The sequence below is a fragment of the Hemicordylus capensis genome, chromosome 3 (genome assembly GCF_027244095.1).
Source record: "Hemicordylus capensis ecotype Gifberg chromosome 3, rHemCap1.1.pri, whole genome shotgun sequence".
Lineage (NCBI taxonomy): Eukaryota > Metazoa > Chordata > Lepidosauria > Squamata > Cordylidae > Hemicordylus > Hemicordylus capensis.
In genome coordinates this window covers 165,315,339-165,337,065 of record NC_069659.1, presented here as the reverse complement: position 1 = coordinate 165,337,065, position 21,727 = coordinate 165,315,339, and the positions used below count along the sequence as shown (strand labels likewise).

At 44.0% G+C, this 21,727-nt stretch overlaps 1 protein-coding gene across 2 annotated transcripts in view; it reads left to right on the top strand.

Moving 5' to 3' along the window:
- The first annotated feature begins 1,289 nt into the window (after positions 1 to 1,289).
- The window catches only part of ABCC4 (ATP binding cassette subfamily C member 4), a 227,092-nt gene continuing 206,654 nt past the window's right edge, over positions 1,290 to 21,727 (top strand). For both annotated transcript variants that reach the window (XM_053311913.1, XM_053311912.1), the window contains exons 1-4: positions 1,290 to 1,608; positions 15,362 to 15,472; positions 17,949 to 18,069; positions 19,739 to 19,960. In XM_053311913.1, coding sequence (XP_053167888.1) covers positions 1,532 to 1,608; positions 15,362 to 15,472; positions 17,949 to 18,069; positions 19,739 to 19,960 — 531 coding nt within the window. In that variant the 5' untranslated portion in view covers positions 1,290 to 1,531. The remainder of the gene's footprint in view (positions 1,609 to 15,361; positions 15,473 to 17,948; positions 18,070 to 19,738; positions 19,961 to 21,727) is intronic.

The window sequence follows — 21,727 nt, the reverse complement described above, 5'->3', positions numbered from 1 at the left end:
TGCTTCTAGGCGGATAGGAAAGATTATTATTACTTCCCAGCACAGAGATAAGGGGTTGTTTTGGGTGTTTTTTTTATTTTTTTTAAATAAACTTTCCTAGTTTAACTTGAACATTTCATCAGGCTTTTGCCTGGCAAGATATGTAGTGGAGCTGAAGAAACAACAGGGGTGTGACAACTCCCTGGGGTGCTTTCACTCTTTCCTGCTCCAGGATTAGTACATTTTATAAAAGGTGAATGTCTTAAGATATCTCAAAAAGGGATTTCTGTCCCATTATAATGATCAAGTGTATGTTGAGCAGGCCTTCCTAGTGATATATTTTGTATTTATTTTCTCTGGTTGATTTTATTCTCAGTCCTCTGCACATTATTGGAAACAATCATAAATTGCTCTTTCAGCCACTAAAAAGTCCAGTCCAATTTCATGCTCTCCTTACACTCTGCTTTGGTCTAATTGTTTTTTGTTTGTTTGTTTAAATCCCATTAATGATCTTATGATACTGCTGCTGACTCATCTGGGTTCTGACTTTAAAAAAAAAAAATCATTTTCCTCATGTGTTGTAACTTCCTTTTCAGTTTTGTGTTTCCCATATTTGGCTTAAGGATAATAAAAGGAAAAATAATACCATTATTATTAAACTTTATGCTTTACTATTAATAGTAAATTAAACTTTGCTACTTGCATTTCACCAGAGCAGAGCTGCCCGATTTTCCCAGTCTAGGCTCCTATGGTAAGATTATTAATCCATGTTTAAAATAAATAATACTCACAGCCCTTATCTCAGTGAGCAAAATGACACTTTCCTTCCCCATCCCTCTCGACTTTACTACAAACACAGATAAAGGCATAAGGAAAATGGATCGAAGTTGTCCCATTGAAATTAGAACAAGTTAGGCATTGCCTAACTTGTTTTAATTTCAATAGAACTACTCAGGAGTAATTCTCATGACAGTCACTGACTTTGCTGCAAAAAGCTGAGGCGAATTCAATCAGATAAGATCGCCGATGTTGCTACCACAGACTGGATTTACAATCTATGCATTCTCGCACCCAGAGACTACATGTTGACTGCAAAGGGAAAGGAATCCCGCTCTTACTCTCAGAAGTGCCCACTGATTCATCCCAAAGTAAGCACGCACAGAATTGCGCCGCTTCCGCACCGCAACTGCGAAGCAACTCCGACCGGAGGTTGAAAGACGAATCTTGCACGGGGACTAGACCCGGCGCACACGCGGCGCGCACGCGCGCTCCCTTCAGGCGCATCGCGTGCGTCCCTGTAGCTCCCCCTAGAGGGGCCTGCGGTGGCTGCAGGTGAATGGAGCCGGGTGTCGGGTTTTCCGGAAGCGGCGGCGGCTGCTGTGCCGAAGAAGTTTATTCTTCCCCCGCCAACCTTCGCTTGGCGAGTTGCACCAGGCGGTGCCGGCTAAACGTGGTGCTTGCAGCAGCAGCAGCAGCAGCAGCAAGCAGCATTCGCCGCTAGCAACAGTCGCGCCTCCTCCTTCTCGTTCTCCTTCCCCGTGGACAGCGGCCGATGGAGGTGCTTCCCACTCGGGACGATAAACACAACCCGCTGAGCGATGCCAACTTCTGCTCTCGGCTCTTCTTCTGGTGAGTCGAAGGCAGCCAGCAACCGCCAACGACGGCGGCCCTCTTCCCTGCGGCGTCCCAGCCCTGGAGGCGCGATCGCTGCTTGCCAGCCCCAGCCTGGGTGGGCTCGGGAGGAACTGGCTCGCTTGAGCAATCAGGCTTGCCGGTCCTGCACGTTTGAATGGCTTGATACTGTGTGAACAGTCTTCGGGGGAAATGGGCGGCGGGTGGGGGGTTGTCTTCCATTCAGCCTTGGAAGAAGATGAGACGGACGAATACAATCGAGGCTCTTTGGGCATGTGTGGCGCCACAGTCGCTTCTCCCTTAATCCGGCCCCGACCACTTGAGTTTCGGGGTACCTCTTCCTCTGGAGTACGATGTACTTCAAGAAAGTAATTGCGGAGTAAATTGCTTTGTGGGTTCTTCCCTGTATCGAGAAGTGTGTTTTGGTTTTTCACAGCCTTTGAAGGTGTACAGAACGTGTAGGGTTGTAAAGCACGCTGTACACATAGAGGTGATAGCAAAATAATTCGTAAGAAATCATTCCACCCAGCTTTAACCCCAGCACCAAGTGAAGCAGAATTTGATGTTACTAGATGGTTAGTGAGTAAATGAAGGTGTGTTTACATAAACCTGTAACACAACCCAGCCAAAACATTATAAAAGCCTTGTGTTTTTTGAAGAGCGTTCCACAATCATGGCCAGTGTCGTCCTCGTTCTTCATATGTCCTTCTTAGCTTGTATTAATGGATATGCCTATTGCTCACTTAAAACTGTGCTACTCCAAGGGTATACTTATCAATTCCTTAAGGTGATTTCAGTCACCAAGGGTGGGGGAAAAAAGACAGATTTAAATTGTCTCCCCTTTTGTAATTTGCACTTCCTGAAAAAAACTTCATGGCAACCAGTTGCTGTAACTATTAGAACTTCATTTACAATGAAGTCAAATTTTGATGGTACCTAGAAAAATAATCCAAAATCTGCGGCCTTGCAATCTGCTTGTCTTGTGCACTAAAGCAGAGTTGTGCCATTGAGTCGCTGACAACTCCTGGTGACCACAGAGCCCTATGGTTGTCTTTGGTAGAATACAGGAGGGGTTTACCATTGCCATCTTCCACATAGTATGAGATGATGCCTTTCAGTATCTTCCTATATCGCTGCTGCCCAATGTAGGTGTTTCCCATAGTCTGGGAAACAAACCAGCAGGAATTCGAACCGACAACCTCTTGCTCTCTATTATTATTATTATTATTATTATTATTATTATTATTATTATTATTATTATTAATAAAAAATTCAATTTCTATACTGCCCTTCCAAAAATGGCTCAGGGTGGTTTACACAGAGAAATAACAAACAAATAAGATGGAACCCTGTCCCCAAAGGACTCACAATCTAAAAAGAAACTTAAGACAGACACCAGCTACAGTCACAGGAGGTACTGTGCTGGAGGTGAATAGGGCCAGTTACTCTCCCGCTGCTAAATAAAGAGAATCACCACATTAAAAGGTGCCTCTTTGCCAAGTTAGCAGGGGTCTAGGCAGGTTACTTCTCCGCGGTGCCATTAGGTGGTTGTCTACATAATTATATATATAGGTAAAGGGGCAATTGTAAAACTGATGGGTTTTGTTTGTACTTTAAGCAAGATTAAGTAAGATTCACTTACTTGAAGACAAGGGCCACAGTCCAGTAAACTCACATTCCAACACACCTGAGTGCCCAGAACTTTCTACAAGTAAGGCTAGTAATTACTGAGGAAAAACAGGGTTTCTTTGTGAGATGGAAATGTTAATGATGTTTGGTTGATGAAGCAAAACTATTCATTTGCTTCAATAATATGATACGTGATCTATTGTATCAGTTATAAAATTTGTCCTCGGAAGTCAAATATTTGTTCTTGCATTTTTCTTTTACATAGAAGAGCAAACCTTTATCATTGTAGAGGGTCATGAATTTTAACTTTGGGAGCATGATTTCATTTTAAACCAGGTTCTATTTTTAAAAAGTGACACTATAGAATTTAAAATAAAAAATCAGATTTTGGTTACAAATTTGGATTTTAAAAAATTTAAATCCACCTTAGATACTTCTCTATCTCTGCTCACCACAATTGTCAGGGACCCCAACCGCACATTAACTGATGAAAAGCACAAGCTCTTTCTTGTTCAGTACACATTTCCACAGGTGACTAGTGTTGCTTGTGGACGCAAAACAATGCATGTCTGAAAACATGTGGTACACGTGTGCTAGGATTTGCTGAGGTTTCCAAACACATATTTACTGTGTGTTTCTCTTCCATCTGTTAAGTTTGTTGTAGACACACATGGATGGCAGCAAGAACTCCTTTCCCCCATAATTACATGGTGACCGTAGGTGCTCTTCTTCTTTACCTTGTGGCGTTGCAGTGTTGCTCTGTTCTTGAAGTGGCTGAGAGATGAAGCTGTTCATGAAGTCACTGGTTCAGATATTTTCTCTGCAATGGCCTAAAAATGCTCCCCCTCTCCCCTCATATCTGAAATATTTGGACCAATCGAACTATATAAGGATTACAAGATAATGTATGCGACATGCTTTGAACATTTGAAAGCACTATAAATGCTAATGTTTCTTCTTCTTCCTAATCTTTGTTATTGAGGTCCAATAAGTATTTTGGCTATTTTTTGTTACAAAGGGCCAAATCAGATGTGATCTATGATTCATGTTTCCCATTCAGGAAACTCCAGGATTTGGGGGCCCTCAACCTTGAGGTGATGCCGGGGGTGGCCCGACATTTGCCTTCGGACACCACTGCAAGCGGCTTACCCTAACCCTGGGTCCTAATGACTTAGTAGTATATGTGGGGCTACAGTGTACTGGCCTGGCAAAGGGTCAGTTCATGTATTTATATAACTTGACAGAGGTCTGAATGTGCACACAAGGCTGGATAAAGGTGGCAGTGGGCCTCCTGATGGTGATGGATCCCGAAAGGTGCTTCAGCCATTGACAGTGGACTGGATTCTGCGTTTTTGTTTTGATAATAAGGAGATTGGTGGAACTGCACTGTAGATCAGGGAAGTGTTGTTCTGGTGCAGGATGTTTAACCCTTTCCCTCATATTAATTTCCATACCAGATGCTGTTAACTCCAAAGAGGAAAAAGACAGATGTTTCTGCCCTTTTCCTTTTACAGCGCCAAAAATAGTTTTTGTGTATGTGTGTAGTGTTTACATTGGGAAAGGGTTAAATGCCCAGATCAATGCTTCCCTGATTTCCCACCAGGCCACTGATGATCAAAACAGAAACTGTAGAATCATGGATCTGTGTCACAACAGACATACAGCTTGGCTTCTAGGAGTGCTGTGCTGTGAACATAAGTGCTGTGAACATAAGAACAGCCTTGCTGGATCAGGCCCAAGGCCTATCTAGTCCAGCATCCTGTTTCACACAGTGGCCTATCAGTTGCCTCTGAGAAGTCCACAGACAAGAGCTGAGGGCATGTCTCTCCTACTGTTGCTCTCTTGCAACTGGTATTCAGAGGCACCTTGCCTCTGGTGGCTTGTAGCCACCAAAATAGTAGCCATTGATTGACCTGTCCTCCATGAATTTGCCCGAGCCCCTCTTAAATCCACCCAAGCCATCACCACATCCCGTGACAGAGAATTCCATAGATTAATTATGCACTGCGTGAAAAAGCACTTCCTAAATTTCCTGGCCTTCAGTTTAATGGGATGATCCCTGGTTCTGGTATGAGAGAGGGTGAACAATTTCTCTGTCCACTCTGTCTATTCTATGTATAATTTTATACACCCCAATAATGTCTCCCCATAGTCAGCTCTTTTCCAAACTCAGAAGTCCCAAATGCTGTAGCCTTGCCTCGTAAGGAAGGTGCTCCAGGCCTCTGATCATTTTGGTTGCCCTCTTCTGAACTTTTTCCAGTTCTACAATGTCCTTAAGATATGGTGATCAGAATTCCATGCAGTACTCCAAATGTGGCTGCACCATAGATTTGTATAAGGGCATTATAATGTTAGCATTGTATTTTCAATCCCCTTCCTAATGATCCCTTGCAGGGAATTTGCCTTTTCCCCCATTGCCACTCACTGAGTCGACCCTTCTAGTGTGTTCTCCACCAGGACCCCAAGATATCTCTCCTGGTCAGTCACCACCAGCTTAGACCCCATCAGTGTATATGTGAAGCCCACTGAAGGTCTTACGTACTCTGCCTAGAGGTTTTATAGTCTTCAGTGCTAATCAAAATGTAAAGGCAGCAAGAATTCTGACTAAAATTTCGCTTCCCTCCATGGTCACCTCGCAAATAAGGAGGAATGTGATTGTTCCTCCCCTCCACTCAGGTGCATTCAAGTAGACACCTGCTAAGTGCTTGCTAATATTTATGCTAGCTGGGCTTGTAGTCTGAGCAAGATTACATAGCGGTATTTTATACACTGGGAACTGTATGTATTAAAGGCTAAGACGAGATCACAGGGAACTCTAGGTCAAAGGTCAGGGAAGGTCTGCTCTGTTTTGTTACAAGCAAAGCCTGCCTGCTTTTGTAAAGCTTCTCATTTTGTATACATCAATTCAAACATGCCTGAGGATGTGTGTCTTAGAGGCATGTAGTCAGGAACTTAGGAACATAGTTGTGCTGGAGTGTGTGTTTATTTTTTCATTGAATTATGAACTTCTGGAAATTGCTGCAGGTATCAGCTCCCCAAAACACGTGTAAGGTTAAAAAGCAAAAATAAAATCTCATGATACATCAGTTCCCATGCTATAAGTGAGGTATGCCTTTGTGTGCAAGTATAGTTCCGTTTGCATGGGAAAATGTAACGTGACAACCCTGTCCTGTGGGTCTGGACCTGATGAGGATGTGTATCCAAAATCACAAAACACAGATTGGTTGCCACTTAGCACACACAGTCAAGTCTGGCAGGGGGGTGTAGGTAGAGAACTGTGAATAGAGAAGTTGGAGGTGGCATGAGAACAATCTTGTATGAATTGAACTCAAGACACACAAGGGGTTTCTGAAGAGGTAGCCTGCCTCCTTTAGCCTCCTGGCTTCTCCAGCTTGCCCTTGAAGTTTCACCTTTCCACTGCCATTGCCCCCACTCCTTTTTCTCTCTCTTGCCAGGAGCAATCACAGATCCTTATGAGACGGTGCATTTTATTTCATGGGACTTGTGATTTCCTTCATGGTGGCAAGACGGGGCCAAATTGGTCTCCCTCACCCCACCTTGCCCAGGTTACTCTGCTTTAACACTGATCCCCAAATCTCAACTGCTTAAATAATCCTATATAATAAGATCCCTGGTGTCTGCGTCCGTGACTCTGACAAAGGTTGGTGTCTGCGTCCGTGTCTCCCTCGGCTGTTCTGGGCATGTATGGTGCGCGTGCGCAGAAGAGCCGAGGGAGACATGGACGCAGGCGCCGGCCACCATGTTAGTCGGTTGGTTGGCCCGGCGGCGGGGAGGGCAGAGGCGGCGGGTCCAGCCCGGCGGCGGGGAGGGCAGAGGCGGCGGCGGCGGGTCCGGCCCGGCGGCGGGGAGGGCAGAGGCGGCGGCGGCGGGTCCGGCCCGGCGGCGGGGAGGGCAGAGGCGGCGGTGGCGGGTCCGGCCCGGCGGCGGGGAGGGCAGAGGCGGCGGCGGCGGGTCCGGCCCGGCCGTGGGGAGGGCAGAGACGATGGCGGCGGGTCCGGCCCAACCGCGGGGAGGCGGCGGAGATGGAAGCGGAGGCGAGGGGAAGGCTGGGCCTGGGCCCACTAGCGGGCAGGAGGACTGACCCTGCTGGCAGCGGCAGCCACGGCGGGGGAACTGGCCCCGCTGGCGGCAGCGGCCGCTGCGGGAGAACTGGCCCCGCTGGCGGCGGTGGCGGGGAGACTGAGCCCGCTGGTGGGGGCGGAGGCGGCCTGGCCTGGCAGCGTGGCAAAGGCGGCGGAGGCGGGGGGATGGCTGCCCCCGGGTCCACTAGCGGCCAACACAACTCTCCCAGTGCTGGTCTGGAGGTGTTGGCGTCGGGAAAAGCCAAACCGAACGCTGGGCCCCGGGCAGATCCGGGTCAGCTGGCCCCCGTGGCGGGCTCAGCACTCGCCTCTCATCCGCTCGCCTCTCATCCGCCGCCGGCAGCTCACGCCCAGCAGGAGCGTTTGTGCAGCAGAGCTTTCGTCCTGGACAAGTGAGTGAAGTTACCGGGTGGGTGGGTGGGTGGTGGGTGGAGCGCATGACTCTTCTGGGCAGGGGGGAGGGGGAAGGGCAAGAGGGAGTGGGGCAGGGGGGAGGGGGGAGGGCAAGAGGGAGTGGGGCAGGGGGGAGGGGGGAGGGCAAGAGGGAGTGGTGAGGGCAGGAGGGACTGGGGCATGAGGCTGACAGGGAGGGGAGGGTGAGAGAGGTGTGGGAGGGGGAGGGAGGGGAAGAGAGGCAAGAGTGTGGGGCAGAAGGGAGGGAGGGAGAGTGGGGCAGTACTCTCAGAAAAGGGCCCCCACTCTCGGCCAGAGGAGGCGGTGGAGGGCCTGGCCGAGAGTGGAGGAGGACGCGGTGCGGCCGAGGCGGCGGTGGAGCCTCGGCCTCGGCCAGAGGAGGCAGAGTTAGCTGGCCCCAAAGGTCTACTAGTGCCCATTAATTTAACAGGCTTAAAGTTACTAGTAGTTCATATTTATGTACACTCGGCCTATTCATACTGTACACCTCAAAATTTTGTATCGGAAGGATTAGGATTTGTTTGTTAGGATTTGTTTGATTTCACAAGTGCGTTCTCATTATAGTGCTGTGTTACTGATGTTGCTGCCCTTTTTAAAAATCATTTGAGAGAATGAGGAACAGGAAGCTAAGAACTCTGTTATTTGCAGTTAGGGAAAAGCTTTTGTATTATCAGTTAAGCTTCAGATATGATGCATTCTGATCTAAATCATCATGTTTCCTTCATTTGCAGTTTTATTTAACTTAACATTTGAATAGTTCGTTTGTCTTCTAGTAAATGGCCCAGGACTGATGTATGTTCTGACTTTCCAGCATTGCACAATGGATCCTAACTGGCTCAGTGCCTGTAAGCACTTCACACCATACAATCAACTTTAAAGAGTAGCCATGTGGCTCTCTGGGGAATCTGCCAAGGCAGAAAGAAGGCTGTGTCTGGCTTGTGTGCACTCTGTGTTGAGGCAAACTCCGAAATCCATGTTCTGTACATGGAATCAATGATGTAGATATGTGTATTGTAGAACTTCTAAGATTTGGGTTTGCAAAGATTGTGGTTATGATTGTGTGGTTGAGGTAAGAGTGTCCTTGGAAATCAGAGGACCAAGTGTGCAATGCTCAAAGTGCTTCACATTATCTTTTAGTTCTTATCTTGTGAAATACAACAACCTGTTAGGTCAGTATTATATCTGACCTAATTCAGATGACAAGATAAACCAGAGGTTGACCTCGGAAGCCAAGGTGTAGATGATCCGGCAGCTCCAGTTTCATTCCCTCCATGAGAATCTCCCTCTCTTCCGCTGAGCGTGTCACTCGACCAGCAGCCATTGGTTGTGAAATGAAAGGGTGTGTTTGTGCTCATGGAAAAAGCTTAAGCACAAACCATAGGTTGCCACATTAGGATGGCATGATGGGGTCAGTGGGGCTCTGGTTCCAGCAGCCTGCCCAACTTCAAGCCAAGGGTTCAGTCTGTGTTTCGGAGGCAACAGTAGAACTGCAGTGGTGGGATTTCCCCACATTCAGATGATGGGAAATGCCAGCCTCAGGTAAGTGTAACTGAGGGTTGGCATGCCATCTGAATGAGACCTTTATTGAAGAAAGAGGCCTGAGATTGGCTTTCCTAAGTCCACCTAACATTTTATGACAGAGATAAGATTCAGACCAACGACTTCCTGATCTACAGCTCAGTTTCTCAGCCTCTATGTTATACCAGCTGTAGGAACTATGAAAGGTGCCCAGACTTCAGAAATATCAATAAAAAGCAGCAAAAAACCACATAAATTGACCAAATAAAGTGCCCTACTGTGCTTCATGGGCTTCCTCAACAGATGAGCCACAAAATGGCTCTTCTCCACAGAATGGTGGCTGAAGATGACCTCTGAGGTCATTTTGGGCCACCCCGACCCACGGATACACAAGTTTAACCCTCCCCCGTTTTTTCCACATATGCCAAGGTCGGGTATCTATTTCCTGACTGCGGATACACGGATCTGCGGATGGTGAATCCGCAGATAGAGAGGTTCTCTTCTATACTGCCTCTGACCATGAATGTTCCATTTAGTTGTCATAACTAATATCCAAGTGGAAGAAGAGAACGACAGAAATAAAATAAGGCTTCAGTAAATTATTGAGTTTTCTAGAAGCATTTCTACAACTACCTTTATGCATGTGGTTTTTCTTGTACATTGCTGGTCTACTGAACTCTGCAAAAGAAATGGACAAGTTGATGTTTGAAGGGGATAGAAGGCAAGGAATAGTGAAATGACTTAGATCTCTGAGGGTTAAGCCAAAGTTAAGCAGACTTGTCCTGTTGATTTCACTGGGAGAGCTGAGCACTTAACTCTGGCTGAATTGTGCCCTGAAAAATTTCACTGTAAGGGTTGATTCACTTGTGTGTACTTCATTCTGTTGATTGCAAGATCAAGTGATTATTTGTATGTGTGAATGAAAAGGAAAAGAGAAGCCAAGATGTACTGCAGAAGAACAAAAGTGCAGATTGGTTCAGGAAGGTTTGTTCTATATGTATTGAGGTCAGGTTTTCATAAGCAGAAAATCCAATATCATGATAATCCTTCAGTTTTCTTGGGCATTTCTTGAGCCTTTGAAGATATCTTTGGAACAGTTACTGAACCTAAAGGTTTATATTGATCTTCCTTCTGGGGAGATCCTGTGATTTCATTCTTCTCTGATATGCCTTGGGTCTGTGAATAAACATAAACCCCACATATAGAACTTTCATTCAGTTCGAACACAGTACTCTTCAAAGGAGTACATTTAGTTGAATCATCTAGTGTTGCATACAGGTGCTGAGAAATCAAGTGATCCAATGCAAGTTTGGCTAGAGATAAAACCTGCTGCAGACTCCTGCTATCTTTTCTTCTAGAAAAGGTCTCTCTTTCTCTCGGCCTTCATTTTTTCTTTCCAAGATGCATTCAGGGAAAGACAAACTTACACTTGTGCACTTGACAGTTTGCAACTATGGACAGCATTCAGATTAAATTAGTCTTAAATTCCATTGAAATTAATGAGATCTAGGTTGGTCATGATTAACTTGTCTTATTGATTTCAGTGGTCCTTAATAATGACTGACTAGTCTGGATGCTGTTCTGTTTTTTAACACAGTTTTTGAGAACAGAAGTGAAGAATAAAGTAAAATCACAATTTAATTATTTTAAATCTTGTGTAGGAAGGTCATGTAGGAAAGCAATTTGGATTAAACATATTTTCTACTACTTACATTTAAAATGGGGCAGGAATGTTTGAGATTAAATACAATTGAAATACCTTGTGGATTGTGGAAGAGAAATCCATAGTTATCTAATTACAGCAGTTATCCAAGCAAGAGGATTGTATGTTAGCTAATTAGACCTGTTGTATATGAGAGAATCCAGCCATGGTTTACTTATTTGGAAACAAATGTTACTGTAGAGCTCTCATGTTTATAGTGGGAGTTCTGATCGTTGCTGAAATATCAAAGTAACCTTATGTTTCTACATTTTTCCCCTTGGAATAGTTTGTATTAACACAAGAGATTTACAGCATCTGAAAATAGTTTTCAAGGCTGGATGAGCAGCTAGATGTCCAGGCAACATAATCTCGCTCATGACTGCAGAGCTAGTTTTCACGCTCCCTTATATTATGTCTTGATTGTCAGCATTAGATATGCAGGAGACAAATTCTACTTATTTGGTTTTGCAGAACTGGTGCTGGTTTGTAAGGTGCTCTTTATGGGGCAGGGGAGAATCAGACTCCAAAGGATTGCTCTGAAAGAGCTGTTGAGACCTTTTCTTGTTGTTTGGGCTGAGCAGCAGCTAAAACTTTGCTTTGGAAAGTTTGGGTTGAGACTTTTAAAATTATGAACTATTGCTGAAACCGAAGGAATGGGAAGAATCCTGCTGCTGCTATTTATAAGTGCCCTTGTTTTGTTTGGAATAGGTCTGCACAACTTGTGAACGAGTAAGGTGAACAGGGCCCAACAGCTATGTATGGTGGCTTGCCAGGGGTTTGGCACCCCTGCCCTTTAGTCCCAGGCAGCTGGCAAAAGAGGGAGGTTCATTTAGCCCCCGGGAGGGTGTCATACATGTGGTGGTCTGGGCCCTGCTTGATGGGGCACAAACTGTGCAGAGCTGCTCTCAGAACTCTTTGCCACTATGATGGGTTTCTGGATTTGCAACCTGATCTGAAATAGGCTTGCTCAAGAATAAGTTCCAGTGAATCCAGAGGGGCTCTTTTTTCCTAATAAATATGCTTAGAATTGTAGTGACCCTTATGGTTAGTGTTGTTAACTTACATAGTTTATGGAGAGCTGAGGAATCGTCGTATCTGATCATCTATCCTTTGGAACTTTATCCTTGGTGATGCTCTTTTGAGCAGCGTCCCCCCAGCCCCCACCCCCATTATGTGGTGACTGCCCAGCCACTGTGCTTTGGATGTCTTATCAGACTCTAGCTTGGGGAAAGCCTGGAGGATACTGTGGCAATTGCTGGTGGGTCAGTTGCCTTCAGACAACCTCATTCGGATTTGCAGGATGGGGGTAAAATATTGTCCAGTTTCGTAGCTGGACTTATTCTGGCAAAATGTAGTTAGAGCATTGTCTAGGTTTTGCACAGTTGCTAAGATCCTCTGTAATAGTAGTACACAGGGATCAAGAAATGTTACTTCACCAGCCAGACAAAATATTTTACTTGTCAGTGCCTTAAGCTATGTTGGTGTGTTACTCATCAGGAATGTTTTCACTTGTCAAGCATCATTTTTCACTCATCACAGACTAGTAGGCTAGTGGATTTCCTGAGCCCTTGGAAAATGTAGCAGGAATGATACCAGGTGTACACATTGCCTGTATGCCTGACCTCCAAGTGCTGAATGTTGCAGCATCTGTAGCCATAGGTGCTGGGAGAGGAGAAGGTGGATCAGATAGACAGTGTACTTTAGACAGTAATCTGGTGGTGGCATTTTGCACCAGCCAAGGTTTCTGGACTTTTTCTAAGGGCAGTTCCATGTGTGGTCTAATCCAGTCTAAAGGTGAGTAAAGCATGTGTGTGGCCAGGTCTGCCTTCTCCAGGAAAAGGTGCTGCTAGCATACAAACCAAAGCTAGTAAAGGGCATTCCTTATCACTGTTGCCTCCTTAACTTCTTAAAACAGAGCAGGATCAAGGAGTACCCGCAAGGTGCAGAGCTGAGTCTTCAAAGGGAGCGCAACCCCGTCAGTTTTTAAAAACTAAAAAACAACATCTGTATGTCAGGCTCTCCATCCTTCCATCATGTGCTTCTGTGGCTTAGAAGCAGCAAAAGCATGTGTGCCAAGGCAGTCCTGAGGAGGGAAAATCCCTTCCATCTGCTGCCACAAGAAAAGCTTTGCCTGAGGCAACAGCCTAGTGGAAAGGCTGGCTCCGCTGGGGACCAAGTACTTAAAATCTCATTCTTCTCGGGCTTTAATAGGAGCAAGCATTAAAGCACCACTAATGAATAAAAGACTTCAGTGGCAGTAAGACCTTGCAGGGTAATTGAAAGTCTAAAGAGCAGTGAATCAGAAAGGTTTCAGAAAACAAAGCTGTTCACAGACCTGAAAGAAAAGGGTTATTCTCCTGCACTAACCCCACATGTCTCTTGCCCTTGGGGTTGCTAGTAGCTACTGACTGGGTCAAACCAAAGTGCAGCTGCTTAGAAATGTTGGCCTTAAGGAACTGTTTCTTCACTTGGTGTGAAATGGCAGCTCATTCTGCTTAATGTGTTAATAGCAGATGATTTTTGAGCTGTTGTGCAAGGTCAAGAACTTTTTTTTGAAGTGCAGTTTTTAAAAAGAACAAAGGAAAATGTGGCATTATACTGATGTTTTCGCACCTGCATGTCTAGGAATGCTGAAGTTGCCGCTTGCCCCAATAAAACACTGGAGAGAGGAGGAGACTTAGCATTTTATGGCACTTTTTGAATGTTCAGAGTGGTTCCCGTACCATTATTTGCAGTCATCTGTACAATAACTGTGTAAGCTAGGGCAATATTATCCCCCTATATTGTAGGTGGAGGAGCACTAATTTAGAAGTTCAGCTCATCTGTGTTACCTGTCTGATGATGGAACACAGAGTCTTAATACTGAGGCTGCTAGTTCTGATTCTGTTGAAGATAAAGGTAAAGATAAAATGTGCCGTAAAAAGCCACCTGATAGCTCAGCGAGGAAGTAATTTGCCTAGGGAGCAAGAGGTTGCTGGTTTGAATCCCCGCTGGTATGTTTCCCAGACTATGGGAAACTCCTATGGCAGTGATATAGGAAGGTGCTGAAAGGCATCATCTCACACTGTGCTAGAGATGGCAGTGGCAAACTCCTCCTGTATGCTACCAAAGACAACCACAGGGCTCTGTGGTTGCCAGGAGTTGACACCGACTCAACAGCACAACTTTAAAGTGTGCTGTAGAGTTGGTGCCAGGTCCTGGCTACCACAGAGCCCTTTGGTTGTCTTTAAGACTGCCTTAAATTAGGGCTACCTATTGGGTGCAGTTGTTCTCTCTGAGGAGTTATATTGCTGTGTGCCATGTAATGTTGGAGCTGGCAGCTCATGCATCTCTGCCTTGGCAGCTTCTGTCATCTCCGACATACATCTGAGAACTCTGGAGGCTGGCCACATCAACTTCAGCTGAGGCAGGGGAGCTCACAAGAACAGGCAACTTCCTTGAATGAAAAAAGTGACCCAAGGCAACATAAAAAGTCTCTTAATCAAAGATGGTGGGTTTTCTTTTGAGAGCTAGTTACAGATGTTGATTGGTTTTCATACTTTTTTTTTTTTTTTTTTGGCGGTTGATTTTTGAAATTTGTTCTGTCTTGCTTAACTATTGTATATGGTTTTGGATCATCTTGCCAGTGGGGAGGACTATGGGCAGCATCCAAACTAGTCATGAATAAGCACTACTGAAATTAGTGAGAGTAGTTAGTCATGACTAATTTAAGTGTGATTGACATCAATGGGACTTAGTCATGATTAACTTAGTCTGGGTGCTGACTGATAAAAGCAATATCAGTTACTAAAATGCCAGTAATAAAAAGGAACAATGACACACATCAAATTCATTTTAAAATGCCGGGTGGGGGGTGGGGGAAACGGACAGAAAGATGTTCATTGTGTGTCTGCACTCCACAAGCCATGTGACTGTCTGACTGCTTAGGGTGAGTTGTCTAATTCAGTGCAGCAGAACATGAGTGATTGAGCTCCGCTTGCACTGCTCTGTGTGTGTAAACCCTGCCTGCACTGTTCCAGAACAGGGCAGTTCCGCTCTGACCTAAAGCTGCACGAATGCAATTGCGCTTTGAATTGCACAAATTGGAAATAACGGGCATTGCTCACATGACTATGGTGCTCAACTTTCCACATTTTGCTACAACGTATGTGAGTCACTGATTCCACTGCTGTGGTGCAATAACGCTTTGTTCCGAATCCCAACGAAGTTTAACTTCTGTATGTACAATAAGGTGTAGACTTCTGCCTGCTGTGTGCACAATATTTCTCTTTTTCTGTCTGTGTGAACCAACCCTAATGCTTTTATGGAAGCATAATGTCAAAATTATGGTATTTTTTGAGTGAAAGAGAGAGACTGATTAAGTCATGCTATATTATTTAAACAGGTGGCTGAATCCTTTATTTGCTGTTGGTTATAAACGGAAACTGGAAGAAGATGATATGTATAAAGTACTTACTGAAGATTCTTCAAAGGTGCTTGGAGAGAGATTGCAATGGTGAGTAGATTAACAGTAACACTTGGCATATCAGCTTATTCTACCTATCAGTTTGCCCTGATGGTGATTGAACCTTTTTCTTATTCTGCAGCTTGACTTCTGCAAGTGTGGATCTTTTCTTGATATGATTGCAAATCTGTTGTCCTTCAATACAAAGATTATCGAAGTATGTGAAAGGAGAAATCCTACAGTTCCAGCACTCTGTCTGATCTGTATTGTACTAGCTGGGTTTTAGAGTGCTTGCAGCTGTTATGAAGCAAATTTTAGCTCCATTCAGACATTACTTTGTACGTGCATACATGTGTCTGTACATATGTTTGTGGGGTTTTTTGAGCTCTACACACGTTGAGTTTAAAGTGAGACTGGGCTTATATAGCCTTATTTAGCTATTTAGGCATGAATCACAATCTGGCACAGCTGAGTTTGCTTAATAGGGTGTTTAAAATCAATAGGTTAAAGACACTTACATCTGTGTTGGATTGTGGCCAGTGAGTTTCCTGTTGGAGTTCTACCCTCCCTCGCCTTTGAGGTCTCTGGTTCTCCAGGAAACATTAAGACTTTGCAAAAAAATAAAAAATGCTGTAGCGTATGTGTAAATATGAACACCATATGTTTATTAAAAAATGCTTAATTTGGTGAATCAAACTGTTCCTTGAGATAAACATGTTTAACCTTTAGTCTTTCAGAAGTAATTCTCCCTCTAATCCACCATGACAATAATGTCAATTGTTTTGCCTTCCATTGTCCCATTTTTAGAATAGCCCAGCATTGTTTGCTCGAGAGCTGGAGACCATTCAGTTCTCATTTGGCTGCAGATTCTGTTTTTGTTACTGAAAGCAAACATTCTCCCTCTTACAACATGTATGGCTACTGCCTGTCAGATACCTGCCTCATGAAGAGCAGTAGAGGAAGGTGCCATACATAATGATGCTGAAGTGGTGTAATGGCTACAGCTGCTATCTGTGCAATTGGTGCTGCAGACTGGTAGAAACGTGAGCTGATGACCCATTCTTTATGGAGATCCTGGAGGGTTTGTTATTAGGTTTAGGACCAATTTAATATCTTTTTGTTTGTCGTTTTGTTGTTTTGAGCACCAGTGGGTAGAACAATTGATAAGAGCTATAAAGAAATACTAATAAATTGGGACCTCACCTTTGTATCAAGATAAACCATCAAAGCACAATTAATGTGCACAGGTCTCATGTTATGATAGGTTTCCCCAAACCTTGTTAAAATTGGGCTATTGACTTTTGTGTATCCGTTCTGTTAATGGAGTTAATTCCAAAGCCTATCAAAATAATAGTATGAGATTCTTGGACAACTATCTGCCTTATACCAGTAACATTTGCTTCTCCTTGCTTTCTCGGGGAATGAATTCCTTTACGGGTCCTCTCCAAATTCCATTAGTTGTGGAAGTGAACCTGTTATGCATCAGGAGTGGGGCCTTCATTGTGGTAGCCCCAATGTAGCTGAATGACTTCTCAATGTAGCTGAATGACTTCTCTGTTGACAATATTTATTTTAACAAAAAACAGTGACTAAGGTCTTGTTCTGTTAGGCATTGGGGAGCTGATGGAAGTAGAGATTGCGTTTTTCTTGCTGCGGCATTGTCATAGGATTCTTATTTCAACATGATTCCCTTCCTAATTGATTTTATGTTGTTTGGTGTCTTGGGTGTTTTAAAAACTAAAATGAAACCCTGCTGTGGGTCTGAACGGGTTGCTGTGTCAGCACCTCCTGCTTCCTCATTATTTTCATATCCTGCCCTTCCTGTTTTGGGAGTCTAGTGTCCACTGTACAACCACCTCTACATTTTTTGGAGTCCCACATGCTTGAATGTCCTTGTATACAAAAATGTTTTCTACATATAGGAAACTAGCATGTCTGGGAAAATTCTATGCTGGAACTCTTTTTCCTGACATGCTAGTTTTCTGTACGCATAAGTTTATTTTTGTATGTAGGATCATTCAGTTTTGTGAGCCTCACCCAATCCAGATGTAAGTTTGTCACTTCACGGAGAATGGGACCTTAGTGCAAGTTGAAGGTATGCTTGCTGGGCAGTACTAACTATCGCTCATGTTGTTTTCTTCCACTTGGCTCCTATGTCTCTTCCTCTGCTCATGGGTCTTAAACCAGCTATAGCCCATCATAGGTTGAAGTTAACCTCAAGGTTTCTGGTTTGGTTGTTTGTTAGGAGCAGAATGGTTTGACTTTATTCTGGTCAATGTTTAATTATATAATTAATATCGTTTTTGAGTAAAGAGCAAACAACTTGTTGCTCTGATAATGACGAGAGCACTTCTTTCATTTTTAGCAAGGTTTTGTTCTCTGTTCCCGTGCAACTGACCAATCAAAGCAATCATTTTGTGGACTGATATTTGCCTTGTGGTTTCCTTGAATCTTCCCCCCTACGCCCCCCCCCAACTGCACTATTCCCCTTCAGTATCCTTTACCTTTTGTATTTTTATCTTTATAGGTTCTGGGACAAAGAGGTGCAAAAGGCTAAAAAAGAAGCAAGGATGCCACATCTTACAAAAGCCATTATACTTTGTTACTGGAAGCCGTATTTAGTTTTGGGATTTTTCACACTGGTTGAGGTAACAGCCTGAAAGATACATGCTGTAAAAAGACTTGTATATCAGAATCAGGGAGTGGTCAGCCTCACCTTCCTCCCTCTCTCCTGCAGTGCAACTCTGAAACGTCTGACAGTAAAACCAAAAGAAGCAAAGAGTCACAGATGGCTGCCATTAGTGCTAGACTGTGTAATTTGCTTTAGCATCACTAAGAGAAGCTGTTTGTTTTGGCTCCCTCTCTGTCTTTTGACCTTAAAGGTAAAAGGCAGGAAAATAGTTTGGACTGACCGAATTGATCTCAGCTTGGGTCTGCTGGGAGGGAAAGAGGGTAGCAGTCAGAATGTGCCACTCTGTTTCCCTGCTGTGATTGTCTCCACTCTGATCACTTATATTTTTGCCAGGTAAGATAACAAAAAGGGGAGTCATTGTGCAGACAAAGCAGCCACAGTGTGTTTGCTGTGTTTTCACAGCCAGGCAGGACCCAAATATGAAGTTCTGCTATAAGATGTAGTTTTAATGTGTAATATGCTTGTATTATAGCCTACAGACTTCCAAGAGACAGCTGGTAAATTAGTAGAAGGCACTTGCCTTGTGATTTTTGGTAGAGTGCGGACACCTGGCTCATGGGCAGATTATTTTGAGAAAGAGCAAGTGAGCTAATGTATCACCCAGTGAAGTTGATTGTAAAACAACATTTAGTAAACAAAACCAAAAAATTACACCATGTTAATTTTATGTGCTGTAGAAATACCTGAAAAGCTTTTTTCCAATAGCCAGAAGTATTTCAGCTAAAAATATTTGATTGGGAAAACAAATCAGTAAAAGGACATTTAATGTGGTTTAAATGTTAGGTTCCAACAATTGCAAACATTTACTTGGAAATTCTTTTTATCGGAACACTATGTAAATATTTTAAAACATGAAAACTCAGTTGCATACACTTCCTTATGTTGTTTAAGTTTTGTGGGGAGGAAACCTGAGGGCACTGAAAACTGTTCACATACTAATTTCAGTGCACCCAAGGACTAGGCAATTTTTAAAAATATATTTTCATGCATACTGCCTAGGGATAATCAGCTGAAAAAAAGTTATTCAACAAATTAAAACGCCATTTATTGTATTCCATTTTTATAAATTTGACTGTTTTTTGAAACAATGCATTTGTAGAAAGGGAACATATTCTGCAGAAAAATATAGCAGCAGAAAATTTCTCACCCCGCCACTGCTAATACTGCAGTGCATAAAAAACTGAATTATGAAACGGGAAGTGCCAGTTTCAAATCTTACCAGTGCCATGAACTTGCTATCTGTAGGCAAGTCACTCTTTTAGCTTCATTCCAACATCTGTAGTTGGAGCAGATACTAACCTCTCTTAGAGAATTGTGAAAAATACTGAAGCAAGATTTGAATTCAGGATATCCTGACTCATGCTCTTAGTCACTCTTAGCCAGATATGTCTACCACTTTCTGGTCAGAGGATGGTGATATAGGGACAATAACTTGTCTCATATGTCCACTCTCGTTAGCTAGTTAACATTAGATAAAATGGCCTGATTATTTGCTGAATTTATTTTGATTTTGTAAGCAAATAAAATGAGAGAGAGAGAGAGAGAATGAACATAATCACTTATAGAGGAAGCTCTGGTTTTTAAAATTTCACTTTTGGAACCCTCCCCTTTTTCTTTCTTCGTAGGAAACACTCAAAATAATTCAGCCAATATTTCTGGGAAAGATCATTGGTTATTTTGAAAACGGTTCTCATGGTGATGATGCTTTGAAATATGCCTATTTGTCTGCAGCGGCCTTGTCTGTGTGTACTTTGATTTTGGCCATAACTCATCACTTGTATTTTTATCATGTACAAAGAACTGGCATGAAGTTGAGAGTAGCCATGTGCCATATGATTTATCGGAAGGTAAGTACATTTTCTTTATCTGAATAAACAGAGCACTTAAATATCTTGGATTTTGTTTTGCGTTGTATGTGCTGCACTAACGACCTTTCAAAGCAGCTGCCTGAAATGGCTGGTTTGCCATTTTGGTGCGAGGGCAGGGGAATGATATGTGGATGTTCTTGAAAATAATATCTGGGTTAGGGCTGGATTGTGTTTTATCCTGCAGTTAATTTCTGTCCAACACAAATGCTTAGCTTGGATGAGACTTTTGAGGGCTGAATTCCCTTTTTCGTTAGAGAAGCCATTATATTTGTCATGAACCCTGCCGCCCAGTCTTCTTTGTCATGAACCCCACCGCCCATTGAGATCATCAGGAGAAGTCTGTCTGCAGTTGCCATCAGCTCGTCTGGTGGCTACTCAGGGATGGGCTTTCTTCGCTGCTGTCCTGAGGCTTTGGAATGTGCTCCCTACTGAAATAAGAGCCTCCCCAACTCTGACAGCTTTAAAAAAGTCTTTAAAGATGCATTTGTTCGCCCAGGCTTTTAATTAAAAAATTGTTTTAATACTGTTTTAAATATTATTTTTAAATTTTAAAATCATTGTAACGTTTTAACTTTTTGTTTTTTGTTTTAACTAATGTTTTACTTTTTCTGTTTTTACTTTGTTGTAAACCGCCCAGAGACGTAAGTTTTGGGCAGTATAAAAATATGCTAAATTCATCATCAGCATCAGCAGCATCATCATCTGTTTCACTTCTTACACCTTAGTGGCACATAAGACAAGAGACATAGTGGGAAGATTTAGCTGTCAGGATGTAAGAAAGTGTGTTGTTCTTGGAGGAATGAAGGAGAAGCCTGGGATAGTAGAAGATCACTTGCCAGTGGCTTCTTGTTTGTGACATAGGACTTCTGCCTACCAGCTTTGGTACAGCTGAGTATTGGCAGGACTGGGGTCCTGGGCTTCCATCTGCCCGCCCCTGGGCTACTTTTGAGACTGCCAGTGGCGGCGGAACCGCCACCGGCGGGGCCGTCACTGAAGGGGCGGCACCAAAGGGGGTCGCCACTTTGGGAAGCCACTTCGGGGAGCAATGAGGGCGAGGGCCATCCCCCCTGCTTCAGTATTTCTTGGGTTGGGGGGGGCAGCAACTGAGATAAGGCTTGGGTAAGATTTGTTTTGAATATTTTGGAGCCTGTCTGGAGATGGGGAGATCGGAGAGCGTGTCCATTGGTCTCGGTGCAGCAATCCCAGTAGTGGTGGGGAATAGAAGAAGTTACGTTGGTAGGTCAGCAGGCCGTTGCAAGGGAAGGGAAATCAGAAACTTAATAGCTGTTTCCCCTTCTGGCTGTCCTGCCAGCTCTTTGACCTTGGGGCGTAGTGCCAACAACCCACAGAACCTTGCCTTGCTCCTTTGTAACGCCAGGTCAGTACAAAATAAATCTGAAGTAATCTATGATTTGATCAGGGATGAAGGGGCTGACCTGGTGTGTATCACAGAGACTTGGTTGGGGGAGGCTGGGGGCCCAGTTTGGGCCCAGCTTCTTCCTCCAGGGTACTCTGTAGAGGAGCAGGTAAGGGAATGTGGGCGGGGAGGTGGAGTAGCTGTGGTCTTTAAGGATAATATCTCCCTTACCAGGATCCCTATCCGAGTGTCTGATCATATTGAATGTGTGTATGTACGTTTGGGGACCAGGGATAGATTGGGACTTCTGTTGGTGTACCGATCACTCCGCTGCCCAACAGAGTCCCTAACTGAGCTCGCGGACTTGGTCTCGGGTTTGGTGTTGGAGT